The sequence below is a fragment of the Triticum aestivum genome, chromosome 3B (assembly GCF_018294505.1).
Source record: "Triticum aestivum cultivar Chinese Spring chromosome 3B, IWGSC CS RefSeq v2.1, whole genome shotgun sequence".
NCBI lineage: Eukaryota > Viridiplantae > Streptophyta > Magnoliopsida > Poales > Poaceae > Triticum > Triticum aestivum.
Window position 1 is genome coordinate 608,969,072 of NC_057801.1, and position 16,938 is coordinate 608,986,009.

General features: G+C 44.7%; 1 protein-coding gene across 1 annotated transcript; it reads right to left on the minus strand.

Moving 5' to 3' along the window:
- Positions 1–13,146: 13,146 nt before the first annotated feature.
- On the minus strand, positions 13,147–14,881 carry LOC123065857 (transcription repressor OFP1-like). Its single transcript, XM_044489060.1, has one exon. It carries the CDS (start codon positions 14,630–14,632, stop codon positions 13,544–13,546), a length of 1,089 nt encoding a protein of 362 aa, XP_044344995.1. The 5' UTR covers positions 14,633–14,881; the 3' UTR covers positions 13,147–13,543.
- Positions 14,882–16,938: the final 2,057 nt, after the last annotated feature.

Genomic DNA, 16,938 nt, shown 5'->3' on the forward strand with positions numbered 1-16,938 from the left:
CAAGCCGTACCAAGTACCCATCATAAACTCTTCTCTCTCGCATTACATTATTCGCCATTCACCTCTCGTTTTCCTCTCCTTCAACTCTAAAACGATTTTTGAAAAGATTTGCCTTTTCTTCACCTTCTTCCCGTATGTCTTTTTGTTTGTGTTTCCATGTGCCTTCTATTTGCTTGCATCTTTGCTTGCTAGAAATCTATTGATATGGATCCACTTAAAGTGTTCTACTTGGATGATCTTCGATCTATATGTGCTCGTGCTAAAACCCCAACTAGTTTAGTTGAGGAAAAATCTTTAGATGAGCATGCTCATTTTGTGCGTCGTCGTTTGTCTGAAAAAGGGAGACTCTTATGGAATCAGATAAACAATTTGTTGTGCTATGCTTGAAATCTTTGTGAAATTTATGATTTTACTTGTTGCTCTAAGAACCCTAAAAACACCTTCCCTACCTATGTGAGTTTAATGATAATGAAATATTATGTTCTTATGCAAATGGTGTCTATGGTTACTATGATATCGAACAAATTGAAGAATTAGTTGCTTTTAAGGGTGCTTATGAAATTGCTTCTTTGATTGAAAAGTATGATATTACTCTCTACAAATCTGAAAATTTTGACATACTTAAATATTGCTATGAAAACTATGCTCATAATGTCTATGTCAAAGAATTTATTGGAAGCATGACCGTTGCTTTGGAAGAAAATAATGATATGCATGAATCTATAGATAATTATGATTATGATGATTTGATTGAAATATCCCTTGATTAACATGATGCTTGCTATTCTTGTGGTCATGATGCCTATATTTATGAAGATGAGTTTGCTATAGTTCCTTATGTTTAAAATGAGATCGTTGCTATTGCACCCATACTTTTTTTTGAGCAAATATTACACCCATACTTGATAGTTCCTTCGATGAAAAGCATGATTGAAATGATGTTATTATAAATTCTCTTAATGTCAATATTATGAATTATATGCAAAACCTCAAGCTTGGGGATGCTAGTTTTTCTATGACTACTATTTGTTGCAATGATCATGATTGGGGTGATTCTTCTTATGATCTTGAAAATTTATTTAAGCCCCATGATGAATATGAGATTGATAATAATGTTTGCAATATTATTGAAAGTGGGTTTGGAAGAGTGTCAACTTTAGATCCCACATATTTGGAGAATGTTCAATATTATGAAATTTTTGATAAAAGTGGGTTTGGAGAGGTCATGACTTTAGTTAATGTTAATCCCACTATTTTGGAAGAGTGTCAACTTCGCATGCATGTGGATCGTGTTGAAAATATTTTATGTGATAGCTATTTTATTGAATTTGCTTATGATCCCACATGTAATTATTATGAGAGAGGAAAATATGGTTGTAGAAATTTTTATGTTACTGAATTACCTCTCTTCATGTTGAAATTGCTATCGTCTCTTTCTTCTTCCTTGCGTATGCTAGTTTTTGCTTGCCTTGATAATTTTTTTGCTTATAAAATGCCTATGCATAGGAAGTATGTTAGACTTAGATGTGTTTATCGCATGTTTTATGATGCTCGAGCATCATCGAAATCTCAATGCCTAGCTAAGGGCATTAAACAATAACGCTTGTTGGGAGGCAACCCAATTTTTTTTGTTCCTTGCTTTTTGTTCCTGTTTAGTAATAAATAATTCATCTAGCCTCTGGTTATATGTGGTTTTATGTTTTAGTTAGTGTTTGTGCCAAGTTGAACCTTTAGGATAGCTTGCGGTGATAGTTGTGTTGATCCTGCTGAAAATCAGAAACTTTTCCACTTAGTAAATTAGTTTTGAAATTTAACAGAAACGTGATTTTGATCTGATTCTTTTTGATATGGATTGGTAAACAAATTTCTCAGGATTTCCTAATTTGGATGGATTTTTGGAGTTAAAGAAGTATTCGAGAGTTACAGATTACTACAGACTATTCTGTTTTTGACAGATTCTGTTTTTCGCGTGTTGTCTGCTTATTTTGATGAATCTATGGATAGTATCAGGAGGTATGAACCATGGAAAATTTGGAATACAGTAGATATTACACCTATATAAATAAAGAATGAGTTTGCAACAGTACCTTAAAGTGGTGATTTATTTTCTTATACTAACAGAGCTCATAAGATTTTTTGTGGAGTTTTGTGTTGTGAAGTTTTCAAGTTTTGGGTAAGGATTTGATGGACTATGGAATAAGGAGTGTCAAGAGTCTAAGGTTGGGGATTCCCAAGGCACCCCCAAGGTAATATTCAAGGACAAACAAAATCCTAAGCTTGGCGATGCCCCGGAAAGGCATCTCCTCTTTCGTCTTCGTCTATCGGTAACTTTACTTGAGACTATATTTTTATTCACCACATGATATGTGTTTTTCTTGGAGCGTATTGTATGATTTGAGTCTTTGATTTTTAGTTTACCACAATCATCCTTGCTGTACACACCTTTTGGGAGAGACACGCATGAATCGTGATTTATTAGAATACTCTATGTGCTTCACTTATATCTTTTGAGCTAGGCAATATTGCTCTAGTACTTCACTTATATCTTTTTAGAGCACGGAGGTGGCTTTATTTTATAGAAATTGTTGAACTATCATGCTTCACTTATATTATTTTGAGAGTCTTTTAGAATAGCATGGTAATTTGCTTGGGTTATAAAACTAGTCCTAATATGATGGGCATCCAAGAGGGATATAATAAAAACTCTCATATGAAGTGCATTGAATACTATGAGAAGTTTGATTCTTTATGATTGTTTTGAGATATGAAGATGGTGATATTAGAGACATGCTAGTGGAGTAATTGTGAATTTGAAATACTTGTGTTGAGGTTTGTGAATCCCGTAGCATGCACATATGGTGAACCGTTGTGTGACTAATTTGGATCATGAGGTATCTCTTTGATTGTCTTCCTTTGTGTGGAGGTCGGGATCGCGCGATGGTTAACTCCTAGCAACCCTTCCCCTAGGAGCATGCGCGTAGTGCTTGGTTTTGATGACTTGTAGATTTTTGCAATAAGTATGTGAGTTCTTTATGACTAATGTTGAGTCCATGGATTATACACACTCTCACCCTTCCACCATTGCTAGCCTCTCTTGTGCAGCGCAACTTTCGTTGGTACCATACACCAACCATATACCTTCCTCAAAATAGCCAACATACCTACCTATTATGGCGTTTTCATAGCCATTCCGAGATATATTGCCATGCAACTTTCCACCATTCCGTTTATTATGACATGCTTCATTATTGTCATATTGCTTTGCATGATCATGTAGTTGACACCGTATTTGTGGCAAAGTCACCTTTCATAATTCTTTCATACATGTCACTCTTGATTCATCGCACATCCCGGTACACCACCGGAGGCATTCACATAGTCATATTTTGTTCTAAGTATGGAGTTGTAATTTTTTGAGTTGTAAGTAAATAGAAGTGTGATGGTCATCATTATTAGAGCATTGTCCCATGTGAGGAAATAAAAAAAAGAGGCGGAAGAAGCCAATAAAAAAAGGCCAAAGAAGCCAATCAAAAAAAGAGAGAAAAAGAGAGAAGGGACAATGTTACTATCCTTTTTTCCACACTTGTGCTTCAAAATAGCACCATGATCTTCATGATAGAGAGTTTCTTATTTTGTCACTTTCATATACTAGTGGGAATTTTTCATTATAGAACTTGTCTTGTATATTCCAACGATGGGCTTCCTCAAATGCCCTAGGTCTTCATGAGCAAGCAAGTTGGATGCACACCCACTAAGTTTCTTTTTTGAGCTTTCATACACTTATAGCTCTAGTGCATCCGTTGCATGGCAATACCTACTCGCTCACATTGATATCTATTGGTGGGCATCTCCATAGCCCATTGATATGCCTAGTTGATGTGAGAGTATCTCCTCCTTTTTGTCTTCTCCACAACCACCATTCTATTCCACCTATAGTGCTATAACCATGGCTCATGCTCATGTATTGCATGAAAGTTGAAAAAGTTTGAGAATACGAAAGTATGAAACAATTGCTTGGCTGAAACCGGGGTTGTGCATGATTTGAATATTTTGTGTGAAGAAGATGGGGCATAGCGAGACTATATGATTTTGTAGGGATAAGTTGTCTTTGGCCATGTTATTTTGAGAAGACGTAATTGCTTTGTTAGTATGCTTGAAGTATTATTGTTTTATGTCAATATTATACTTTTGTTTTGAATTTTTTGGATCTGAACATTCATGCCACAATAAAGAAAATTACATGGATAAATATGTTAGGTAGCATTCCACATCAAAAATTCTGTTTTTATCATTTACCTACTCGAGGACGAGCATGAATTAATCTTGGGGATGCTTGATACGTCTCCAACGTATCTATAATTTTTGATTGTTCCATGCTATTATATTATCTGTTTTGGATTTTTAATTAGCATTTATATGCTATTTTATTATTTTTGGGACTAACCTATTAACCGAGAGCCCAGTGTCAGTTTCTGTTTTTTTCCCTATTTTAGAGCTTCACAGAAAAGGAATACCAAACGGAGTCCAAACGTAATGGAACTTTCGCGATGATCTTTCTTGGACCAGAAGGAAACCAGAAGACTTGGAGATAAAGTAGGAGACACAGCGAGGCGGCCACGAGGCAGGAGGGTGCGCCCAGGGGGGTAGGGCGCGCCCCCTTCCTCGTGGGCCCCTCGAGGGTCCCCTGACCTAGCTCCTTCGCCTATATATACTCTTATACCCAAAAAACATCTAGGGAGCCACGAAACCACTTTTCCACCGCCGCAACCTTCTATACCCATGAGATACACTCTAGGGACCTTTTCCGGCGTCCTGCCAGAGGGGGATTTGATCATGGAGGGCTTCTTCATCAACACCATTGCCTCTCCAATGATGTGTGAGTAGTTTACCACCGACCTACGGGTCCATAGCTAGTAGCTAGATGGCTTCTTCTCTCTCTCTCTCTGTGATTCTCAATACCATGTTCTCCTCGATGTTCTTGGAGATCTATTCAATATAATATTCTTTTGTGGTGTGTTTGCCGAGATCCGATGAATTGTGGATTTATGATCAAATTATCTATGAATATTATTTGGTTCTTCCCTGAATTCTTATATGCATGATTTGATATCTTTGCAAGTCTCTTCAAATTATCAGTTTAGTTTGGCCTACTAGATTGATCTTTCTTGCAATGGGAGAAGTGCTTAGCTTTGGGTTCAATCTTGTGGTGTCCTTTCCTAGTGACAGTAGGGGCAGCAAGGCACGTATTGTATTGTTGCCATCGAGGATAAAAAGATGGGTTTTTCATCATATTGCTTGAGTTAATTCCTCTACATCATTTCATCTTACTTAATGTGTTACTTTGTTCTTCATGAACTTAATACTCTAGATGCAGGCAGGAGTCAGTCGATGGGTGGAGTAATAGTAGTAGATGCAGAATCGTTTCGGTCTACTTGACATGGACGTGATGCCTATGTTCATGATAATTGCCTTAGATGTCGTCATAACTTTGCGCTTTTCTATCAATTGCTTGGCAGTAATTTGTTCACCCATCGTAATATTTGCTATCTTGAGAGAAGCCACTAGTGAACCTGTGGCCCCCGGGTCTCTTTTCCATCATATAAGTTCTCTTTTACATCATACTAGTTTCCAATCTACTATTTTGCAATCTTTTACTTTCCGATCTATAAACCAAAAATCCCAAAAATATTTACTTTACCGTTTATCTATCTTTATCAGATGTCACTTTTGCAAGTAACCGTGAAGGGACTGACAACCCCTTTATCGTGTTGGATGCAAGCTGTTGATTGTTTGTGCAGGTATTCGGTGACTTGTGCATTGACTCCTACTAGATTGATACCTTGGTTCTCAAATTGAGGGAAATACTTACGCTACTTTGTTGCATCACCCTTTTCTCTTCAAGGAAAAAACCAACGCAAGCTCAAGAGGTAGCACCACCCTAGGAAGGTGACAGACCATGCTGTAAATTATTTTTCTATTAAGAGTGTCATTGTTGAGTGAGGCGTTTTATAGGATGGGCTGGAGCCCTTTTTAAAAAACAAATCCAGATATATTTGATAGTTTTTTTAAAAAGACAATTTTTTTCTACATATACATCTTCTCTATGTATATGTAAAGTTTGACTCCATAATTCCGTCATTCACAGGAGTAAAAAAGCTTGTTTTATTATATGTATTTGTCTTCTTTTGTATATTACATATGAACATATATATATTCATGAAATTTCATATGTATGTATTGCACATATATACTCATGTGTATACTTTTTCAGATTTTTTTGAAGTGTATAAAATTTATTTTGATGAAAAATATAAAGGGCACCTTGAAGCCCAGCCACCAAAAGCATTTTTTCGCAAATATGCAATGAATTGTGTGTCATTTCATTGATAGGTAGGAGAGAATAGTTATAGAAAAGAGGACAGAGGGGAGGGGGCACCACACAAGAAGCAACACATCATATAGACTTGACTAGCCCAAAATCAAGCCACGAAAGGCGAAGAGAAGGGACTGAGGGCACGCAGACAACGTCACGACCAACACAAGGAGTTCCTCCTGTTTCGTCTGCACTCTTCTTTCTTTCTCACCAACCTGGAGTTCCTCTTGTTTCTCTGGTTGGGTTTTTTTGTGGCAACCAAGTGGTAGTACCGCGCCTGGCAGTGGTAGTACCGCCCCTGACATCGATAGTACCACTTAATGCGGTACTACCATAGTCCAGTATTGTGGCTACCACCACTTACGTTTGGGCTTATGTTGCCCTCCCCGCTTTTGTGGTGGTAGGGCGGTGGTATAGGGTGGTTGTACCACCATAAGCGGTAGTACCGCAGGAGAACGGTGGTAGTACCACTTAGTGCGGTACTACATCTCCTTCCACCACTGGACTACCATGGCTCATGTTTGCCCCTTGAAACTCATGTTTGCATCCATGGTGGTAGGACGGTGGTAGACTGCGGTTGTACCACTCGTAGCGGTAATACCATCCTATACGTCCCTACTACCGCAGGTACCATCGTGCAGTGTTATACGCAGTAGTAGTACCACTCGTAGGGCCGGTAGTACCACTCCAGCAGAACTACTGTGCTCGTGGCTCACCCGCTTGCACTCACCGATCGGTACTACCTCTCCCGCTTGAGCGCGTGTGCGGGCAGAAAACGGTTGGATTTGCGTCCCCACTATAAAAGGGGGTCTTCTTCCCCAACTTGACTTGCCTCTTTTCCCAAAGCTCCATTGCTGTCCCTAAACTCATTTTCGCCCGATCTCTCTCCCTAGCCATCAAATCTTGTTGATTTTCTAGGGTTTGCTTGAGAGGGCCCCGATCTACACTTCCACCGAGAGAAATTTCATTCCCCGCACTATTCCCTTGCGAATCTTGTTACTCTTGGATGTTTGGGCACCATAAACGGAAGATGTCACCTTGGAGCCATAATCCATTGTGGTGAAGCTTCGTGGTGGTGTTGGGAGCCTCCAACTGAGTTGTGAAGAGAGCTCCAACCTTGCTTGTACATGTCTGGTTGCCGTCTTCAAGGGCACCGCTAGTGGAATCACGACATCTTGCATTGTGCGAGGGCATAAGGAGAATATGGCGGCCCTAGTGGCTTCTTGGGGAGCATTGTGCTCCACACCGCTCCAACGGAGACGTACTTCCCCCCTAAAAGGAAGGAACTTCGGTAACACATCCGCGTCTTCGTCGACTCCACTTGTGGTTACACTACTAGTAAAAGGCATGCTAGTGGCGCACCTGTTTTGCCTACTAATGGCGCACTACAGGTACGCCACTAGCACCAGGCCATTAGAATGTTTTACTAATGGCGCACCACAGGCAGTGCGCCATTAGTATAGCCCATGGTGCACCATTACTATCTGACTTAGTAATGGCGCACCACATAGAAGTGCGCCATTACTAACAATTTTTTTCAAATATTTTTCCAGAATTATTTTTTTCAATTTTTTTTCTTAATCTCGGATCACTATGGCTTAATCTCGGGTCAATATGTTTAATCTCAAGTCAAATCGCACTAAGTGGTCAAACTTCCCAGAAGGTCACCCATCCTCACACTACTCCAGCCTGAGCACGCTTCAAGGGCACCGCTAGTGGAATCACGACATCTTGCATTGTGCGAGGGCATAAGGAGAATATGACGGCCCTAGTGGCTTCTTGGAAGCATTGTGCTCCACACCGCTCCAACGGAGACGTACTTCCCCCCTAAAAGGAAAGAACTTCGGTAACGCATCCGCGTCTTCATCGACTCCACTTATGGTTACACTACTAGGAAAAGGCCTGCTAGTGGCGCACCTGTTTTGCCTACTAATGGCGCACTACAGATGCGCCACTAGTACCACGCCATTAGAATGTTTTACTAATGGCGCACCACAGGCAGTGCGCCATTAGTATAGCCCATGGTGCGCCATTACTATCTGACTTAGTAATGACGCACCACATAGAAGTGCGCCATTACTAACAAATTTTTTTCAAATATTTTTTCAGAATTTTTTTTTCAATTTTTTTTTCAAAAAAATATTTATTTTTTTTCTTAATCTCGGATTAGTATGGCTTAATCTCGAGTCAATATGTTTAATCTCAAGTCAAATCACACTAAGTGGTCAAACTTTCCAAAAGGTCACTCATCCTCACACTACTCCAGCCCGAGCACGCTTAACTTCGCAGTTCTATCCAACCCCAGCACCACCTCACTTAACAGGCACTTATTGATATATCTATCATATCAATCCTATTAAACCTTGTTGATGTCTAGGACTTTGTTCATGTTCATGAGTATGATGAAATTTTGAAAAATATTTCAAACTTCCCGGTCATATTACGTATCATTTTTTAAAAAAAAATCAAAACTAATTTTTTCTGTTACTAGTGGCGCACCTAGTTTGAATTTTTTGCCTCCAGATCTTGAAAGCACCGTAACTTTTTTTTCTGTTAGGTTTTTGAGGATTTTGAAAATGTTTAACGGGGTTCCCCTGGTGCGCCATTACTAGTTTTGAAAAAAAAATTGAAAAAAATTACTAGTGGCGCACTGTGGGTGTGGTGCGCCATTACTAGTATACCTAGTAGTGGCGCACTATCCGCTGATGCGCCATCGATATTACTGTGCACACGACACCTTGGCGGATGATTTATGGACGATGCTGTGATCGATGGCTCTAACTCATGGAGCCAAAGTGATGGATGGCATCGATCACGCGTCGTGCATAAATCGGCTCTAGGATATCGTCTGTGTAGCAGTGCTCATGCGCCATTACTAGTTTTAAAAAAAATTAAAAAAATGAAAAAAAAACTTGAAAAAAAATTACTAGTGCCGCATCGTGGATGTGGTGCGCCATTATTAGTTTAACTAGTAATGCTGCACTATCCCCTGGTGCGCCATTACTAGTTTTGAAATAAAAAATAAAAAAATTGTTACTAGTGGCGCACCGTGGATGTGGTGCGCCATTAGTATTTGGACACTAACGGCGCACCAACACATGGTGTGCCATTAGTATATAGTAGTGGTGCACCACATGTCTGGTGCGCCATTAGTGTCCATATCATCTATAGCACTTTTCCTAGTAGTGTTACCTCTTACCTTTACTTTGTGGAAGCTATTATTGTGGTGTATCCTTTTCTTGCTTGCTTGTGCTTTTGTTGTTAGCATCATATAGATTGTTCATCTATTTGCATATATAGACAAGCTATTTGTTGCAAAACCTAATTTGTTAAGAAAAACTAAAAATTGGTAGTTGCATATTCACACCCCCATCTAGTCAACCATAGCGGTCCTTTCGATTGTCAATCCAAGACGACGAGCTCGGGCACGACACAACACACTTGCCATTGAACATCAACAATGCTCTTACAGTCCAACATCATAATCCACATGTTGCGCTAGCGTCAAGCATTTCCTTCCTATCCTACTCCCTAGGCACACCTTCATGACAGAAGGCACATACTTCTCGCTCGTTTGAACATGTCCATTATATTTTTACTTCTTCTCTTGATGCAAATATGCATAGCCTCGATGCGTGTATATACACATGCCCATGCACGTGGACTTGTACAATTTCTAACCTATTTGAAACTGGTCTTACTTTTCTAATCTAATTATCCGACAGCATTGATCACTAGAACTCTTTATTTAGTTAAACAGCTCGCTCATGGCTACTTCCTATAGAAAGAGAAAGTGAATTGCCGTCCTTTAATTACTCTTCTAATCTAATCGGCCAGCCATCTTGATCGTTAAAATTATTAATAATTAGTCAAACCGCTCATTGATGACTCCTCCTCCCTCCTTTCTAAAATAGATGACCCAATTTTGTACTAAAGTTAGTACAAAGTTGAGTCATCTATTTTAGAACGGAAGGAGTACTTGAGAAAGAAAAAGCAGATAGTACACATATATAACACACCTCAGCCAACGGCTAAATAGAGCAAAATCTGTGATTGATCACATGTGTTAGTTAGTGTACTTGGCCATCCACTCTTGATCGGTGCATCAGGCTGCAAGTCTGATACCCATGTAAGGGTATTTCCAACAGTTATAAGATAGTTATTGATAGACTTTGTCACATAGAATTTTTTATAATGTGTCATACAATAAATAAGAAAAGAGGTGAAGGTTGTATGTACATGAACCAACACTTCTTGCACAAGCTTCAATGTAGAATGAGAGAGCACCTTATTTATTATCTCACATCCTATTGGACAAACTAGATACAATCTATTAGAACTGTTGTATGTCAAGGTGTTGGTTGATGACATGTCATATTTTACTAACAAGCTAACATACAAACTATTGGAGATGCTCTAATGCACCAACTTTTATGTTTTTATTGTAAACACGGCCTAGTGGGTTTCTCGAGCAGGTGACGGCCCAAGGCCCAAGGCTGCCCAGCCGAGTTGATTTTTGTAGCGAGCCTGATACACGGAAAAGGCTTTTTTGCATGATAATGTGTGTCTCATTTATATCATAAAGATTATAGTACAAACCATATAAAGACAAACACAACAAAATTGAGAAGATATTCGAAGGCTAACCTTTACACAAAGCACTACTAGCCAAGAAGTAAAATTGCAATCAAGACTGAAGAATCCTCTGAGCTTGACACCAATATTCGTCACTTGCCTCCGGCACCACCACTGTAGACACCAAATGGAAAAATGACGGATCACCTCCTTATACAAGCTCGACGCGGTTTTGTCACAGATATGCAGCTTTGCAGACCTTGAAGGTGGCTCGCCAAAGGTGAAGCCATTGCGGTGAACGAATCGGACCAGGGCAACACTCCGCACACGTCATCGAACTCCAGTCTGGCACCCACATGACTAAGACGCCGAAGGAGGAAGCCATACCTGACAGCCATCAACCATGAATCCAACACATGTTTCGTCTTCCAGATGTCTTTGATGCAGACCACAATCTGCATCCGCTCCTGCACTATCTCCCAAGCTCCGCATTGACGCTGGAGCAAACGCTATCGCAAGGGTGGAGCCCAAGGATACACGTCCACCATAGGAATGCCGCCGCCGCCGCAAGGACTTCCCCGCTTGAACAGATTAGTACCAAATCCATCACCGACCATAGAGACGATCGCCTCGTCGGGGAAGAATATGGAGCTTCTTTATTCAGCGTCGCCGTTGCCGCCTCCGAAGCCAGGACGCCGAACGACCCAAAAACCTAAGCTACTAGGGCCTTAAACTACAACTAAAACGATCAGCACGCGCGGGATCCAACGACTCCCCTCACCATCGACGACCAAGAGTTCGCCGGCGGAGGAGAACCACCGGAAGGATCGGCTTTCCAGGTGGCGAACCTAGCCGCTCGACCTAGGAGGTAAAAAAAAGCTTGATGGACGAAAAAAATGGAGAAACATGTTGTACGTAGGTATAGGTATATGAAGACCATACCACTGTTTGGACAGGTTGTACGTATCTGTGTTAACAGAAACAGGCATTTTCCTGCTAGAGAATCTAGCTAGCAATTCCTGCTAGATTCTTTTCTTGAGATCTACCCGCACGCTTCTTATTGCTGGGGTGTGGACTCCGCGGACTACGTACGGTAGGCACAGGCGCGCCCTCGTGTGGACTCGCCGGCAGGACTACGGTAGGCACTCGGACCGTAGGAGCAGTAGGTTGGCTCAGTCCTCAGCGTTTCACTCGCTAGGCTTTTGTCTGCAACTGCTGTTACCGCTGTCCTCTGGTAGCTAGTTACTCAGCCCACAGCTGGCTCGAGAAGATCCCTAGGCGTAGTGTAAACAAGCACAAGCATTCAATTACAAGACCCCCAAAGTATAGCCTGCCAACTAAGCCCCTTGCCAATCACCAAAAGAAACTCTTACCCAAGGAGGAAGAACCCTGCCGTACCAATCGAAGAGGAAAACAACCCCAACACATTCATTTCATTGTACTACTTCCATTCCTAAACATGGTGATTTGTACAGTGCTTGAGAAGCAAGGCTTTACCTATTGATGAAAGACCCAAATATTCACCAGACGTCATATTTTTAGGCATGGCAAGTCAAACGTTTTTCATGACGTGTTATCTTTGCCGAGGATAATAAGTTTAGTTGGCGAGCATGATAAATCCGTCTCAGTTCAATGTCTTGCCAGAAAATTGCCGTGCTTGGAAAACTAATTTGACATTGTCGCGCCAATGTTTGATTACCATTAAAAACGCTCGATTTTGTCATGCCTAAACATCGGACGTCTGATTTTTGAGTATTTCTGTAGATTAATGTATCAATCTGGTATGTTGACTTAGCACGACGATCTCACGTATTATCAAGTGTATTACCTAAAGTTATTCTAAGCTAAGACACTTGATAAGAATGGCAGGGTCAAGCCAGAAAGAACTCTACTACTACTCCGCAAAATGCAGTGGATAAAAGACATTTATCCCAACCAGTGGTCAGTGATACTGTTGTATACAGTCAGCCTACGATGTCGAGTTATGAGCTACCAAGAGGAAGCTACCACGCAAGTACGCAATCAAGAAACTACAGGCAAAGGCTCCAAGATTTGTTGCCCGCCAAGTATGGGACTAATTGAGTTAGCACATCACCACTCATGGCACATCATTTCTCTTAAAAGTTAATTCAAAAAAAAATCTCTTAAAAGTTTCAACTGAAGTACTGAACCAACAACACGGATTTACGCGCGACGAGTAACACTCGGAAGAGGCAACACGGTATACCTTTTTTACTTCTTCGAGCCCAACAACAGTATTTATCTAATTTACTCCTACCACCGTAATCCAAACATATACTTCTGCGGTTCTACCACCATAATTTATCAGTTATCACGCCCACTGTTCACTTGTACGCCCACACCTTGTTTTTTACAGTTGATGTTCGGGAGCAAGTACTGCACTACCAGCAAGGTAGAAGGAGAGAAGAAGGGCATGGTTTTGGCTTCACAGGCTTGGGGAATCTCATATTTATCATACCCAACTTAGGAGCATTAACAAGAGCTAATTAGGTAAGGACGACAACTTTTGACACGATGGGACTCGTTGGATTCACCATGCAAGACCGCATCGCACGAGCACTCCTCTGCTTGCTACTACATGCTGATGTCCGCAAGGCCGGCCCAGATATGCTCGAACACGTCGACGATGAGGTCGTGGTACTCGGCGGCGTTGAGGGAGAGGTAGCACGCCAGCAGGTCCTCGAGGTCGGCGGCAGTGCAGATGCCGTTCTCGGCGATCATCTCCTCCATGGACTCGCGGAAGTCCCGCCTCGGGTCCCGCGAGGTCTTCACCACCGCGAAGCTCTCCGCCAGAGGCGGCGTCTTCTCCCGCGCTGGCGAGGGCGCGGGAGGCTTGGACTTTTTGCACGACGCCACGCGGGGCGTGTTCCCGCGCGTCTTGAGCCGGCGCGCCGACGATGACACGGACCGCCTCGGTTTGGCGGCCTTGCTTTGTTCGTCCGAGAAAGGGGTGGTGGTCCGTTGGGCGGCGCGCGCGAGGGTGTCGATGTGCTTGTCCTCGAGATCGAGGTCCTCGGGCGTCCTCCGCGCTGGCTTCGGCCTGGTCACGATCGGCGGGAGCAGCACCTTGTCGGTGTCGGGCCTCTTCTTGGTCCGCAGGTCGATGATGATGTCCGTCGCGGAGGTGATCAGCTTGCCCCCGAGCCCGCCGTCGCCCAGCACGGCGACCGTCGGCTTCTTGAGCGCCTCGCCCGAGTTGGCCGAGTCGCCGTCATTATCGTAGCCGACGAACTTGTCGAGGCGACACGGCGGGGTGCCGGGCGCCTGGACCACGACGAGCTCGGGCTTGCGCCTGCAGCGGCACCCGGTGGAGACCGGCGAGGAGACGACGCTGCTGCCGCTGAGCGACGGCGCCAGCTTGACGGGGCGCCTCCGGTGGCGCCGCTTGGACGACCGGCGCGGCGGCGACAGCGGCAGCGGCGGGAACTGCGCGTCCGAGGCCCTGGGAGGGTGGAGTGGGGACCCCACGGCGTCCCCCGCCCGCGGCGTGTAGTAGTAGGATGCCCTGTGCGGCGTGCTCGGCGCCCGTCCAGCCCTGCCCGCCCGCGACGCCCCGCCAGGGCTGGCGGCGCCCCCGCCCCGTACAGCGCCGCGCATGTCGCGTAGCTTGAAGAACCACGCGTTGGGGATCATGTCGGACAGCCGGAACTTGTGCCTCCCCATGGCCGGGCCTCCCTCCGCTAGCTAGCCTCCCACACTGGCCACTCACCGGGCAGAGGAATGCGCGCGTGCGGCTCGTAGAAGAAGAGCAAAGAATATGGACGCTGCTCGTGCGCGTATGCTATGTGTTTGCTGATCTGTGCGTGCTGTTTTCGCGTTAGCTTGCTCTGCACGAGGAGGAGGGGGAGGAGAGGTGCAGGGGAAGGAGGAAATGGCGATGGGAGCAGAGCGAAGGCAGAGTGGGCGGGCAGAAAAGGGCGGGTAATAGAGTGGGCGGGGGAGGGAGGAGAGGAGGGTACGTGAGGCGCGATTTGTCCTCGCTCCTCTCTATGCGCCGTGGGCGCCCACCTCCCACGTCCGATACCGTCTCCAAAGAATCGGAAGAAGAATCATTTCGTCGTCATTTCTCGGTATTTGCTTCGACGATGGTATGTGCGTGCCTCCGCGTGTCAACGGCCATTGCGTCGCTGATTTACGTTTTTATCGGGGCTCTCCTTTCCTTTCCTCTCCCGGCGTGATGTGTTTATTGACGTGAGTGCGTTTAAAATTGGCAATGGGGGCAGGGGATAGGGTCGGGGATGGGAGGCGCAGGGAGTGTTGGTCGGAGATGGCCGCACCTGCACTGCACGTAGGATAGGAAGATAGTAATAGGATTGACATGAGTGGTCTGTTTGTTTTCCACCCCTCCCGACTCCCGTCCCACATGACCTTCTTTCTCATCAGGTTTTTACTTATGCGCGCTGAAAGCGTCTCTTGTCCGGGAGCTGCCGTTAAACAATCCTTTTATTTCCATCGCCTGCGAGATAGCGAGCAGTGGTGGTTCAGCGTGCAGGAGCGGCTGCGGCACATCAACTTTGCGCGATGATCGGTCGGCCAGTCAGTCTGGGTTCTCTGCTTGCTCGGCTGGGGCGGCACGTCCGTACGCGCTCAGAACAGGGCGGCCGAAAGACTAGTGAATGAATCCTCTGGGTCCTGGTGATCGAGCCGAGCGTAAAGACGATTCACATTGATCGTGTAAATCTAAGCTTGTCGTGCGCGGCTTTTGGGGCAACGGTCAAATCTTGTGGTGCAATGCAGCGCGGTCCATCTTGATTCTTGCATGAGCATGCATGCATGCATGCATGGCGTGTCGCGTAAGCTGCATGCCCGGATGAATGCATGACTTGGCGTGGTGCTGTGCGTCCGCGCCTCCGCGGGGACCCAGTTCCTGTGCCATGCTTGTGGACCTCAGGAGGCAAGACCCAAGAGTGCGTGTCTTTAGTTAACAACAAGAGTGCTCGTTTAAGAGCATCTACCGCCGGACGTCTCAAATCATCCCTCGTATGCCCACGGACGTGTCACGTGTAAGTGACGGACATATGAGGAAGAAAATGAGGATTGTGGCTGCGCGGATAGACAAATAGGGGCTCAAAACGGACACACGCAGTCACTAACCAGGCGCGTCCGCAGGCGTTTGACGGATCGAATTAGAGGTACGTGGCTAAAGATGCTCTAAGAGTGCTCCTCCTCTGGCTCTGTCGGGTTCTCCTTCAGATTCACCACCTCCATGGCCTCCGGCTGATGCTCCCCTCCTCTTTTGACTCCCCCTCCTTCTCCTCCTTCTCCTTCTCCAGCTCCAGCGAGTCCAGAGGCATGCCGGCCGCGATGTAGGTAGCGTGCCTCGCCCAGATCTCCTCCATCATCTGGAAGTTGCGCTCCGGCGTTAGCATAGCATAAGTGGTCATCTTCTGATGGGCCATGGCGAAGGCGGACGATGAGTGAAGAGGGAGGCGAAGAGGAAGAGAGGTGGATGGGCCTGGGCTGGCGGCATAGAGAGGGAGCAAGCGGATGTGGCTAGGGCCAGGGGACACCGTCTGGCTTAAATAGCCGGACTTTGGCACTCACGCGATGAGGCGGAGAGGCGCCACGCGACATTCACACCCCACTGGAGGAGACGCCCATAGCATGACATGAAGCCCCACCGCACCATCGTCGAACACCAAAAACCATGCTGCTCGCACAGCCATGGCAGCTAGCCAGCCTCCGCCCACGAACAACGCGACTCCAACCACCAGGGGCACTACCCTGAAACCAAACACCATCGAAATCATCCAAGGACACGAGCTTTGCACCTACCGGCAGACCCCTACCAATGTGGAGCCGCCAACGCCTGGCCTACCCCGAACAACACCAAATTCGGGGCCCGGAAGCACTAGATCGGGAAGGAGAAGGTGTTGGAAATATGCCCTAGAGGCAATAATAAAATGGTTATTATTATATTTCCTTGTTCATGATAATTGTCTATTGTTCATGCTATAATTGTATTAACT

Excerpts from the sequence above, each read along its gene's own strand:
- LOC123065857 (XM_044489060.1), bottom strand. The coding sequence starts at position 14,632 with ATGGGGAGGCACAAGTTCCGGCTGTCCGACATGATCCCCAACGCGTGG.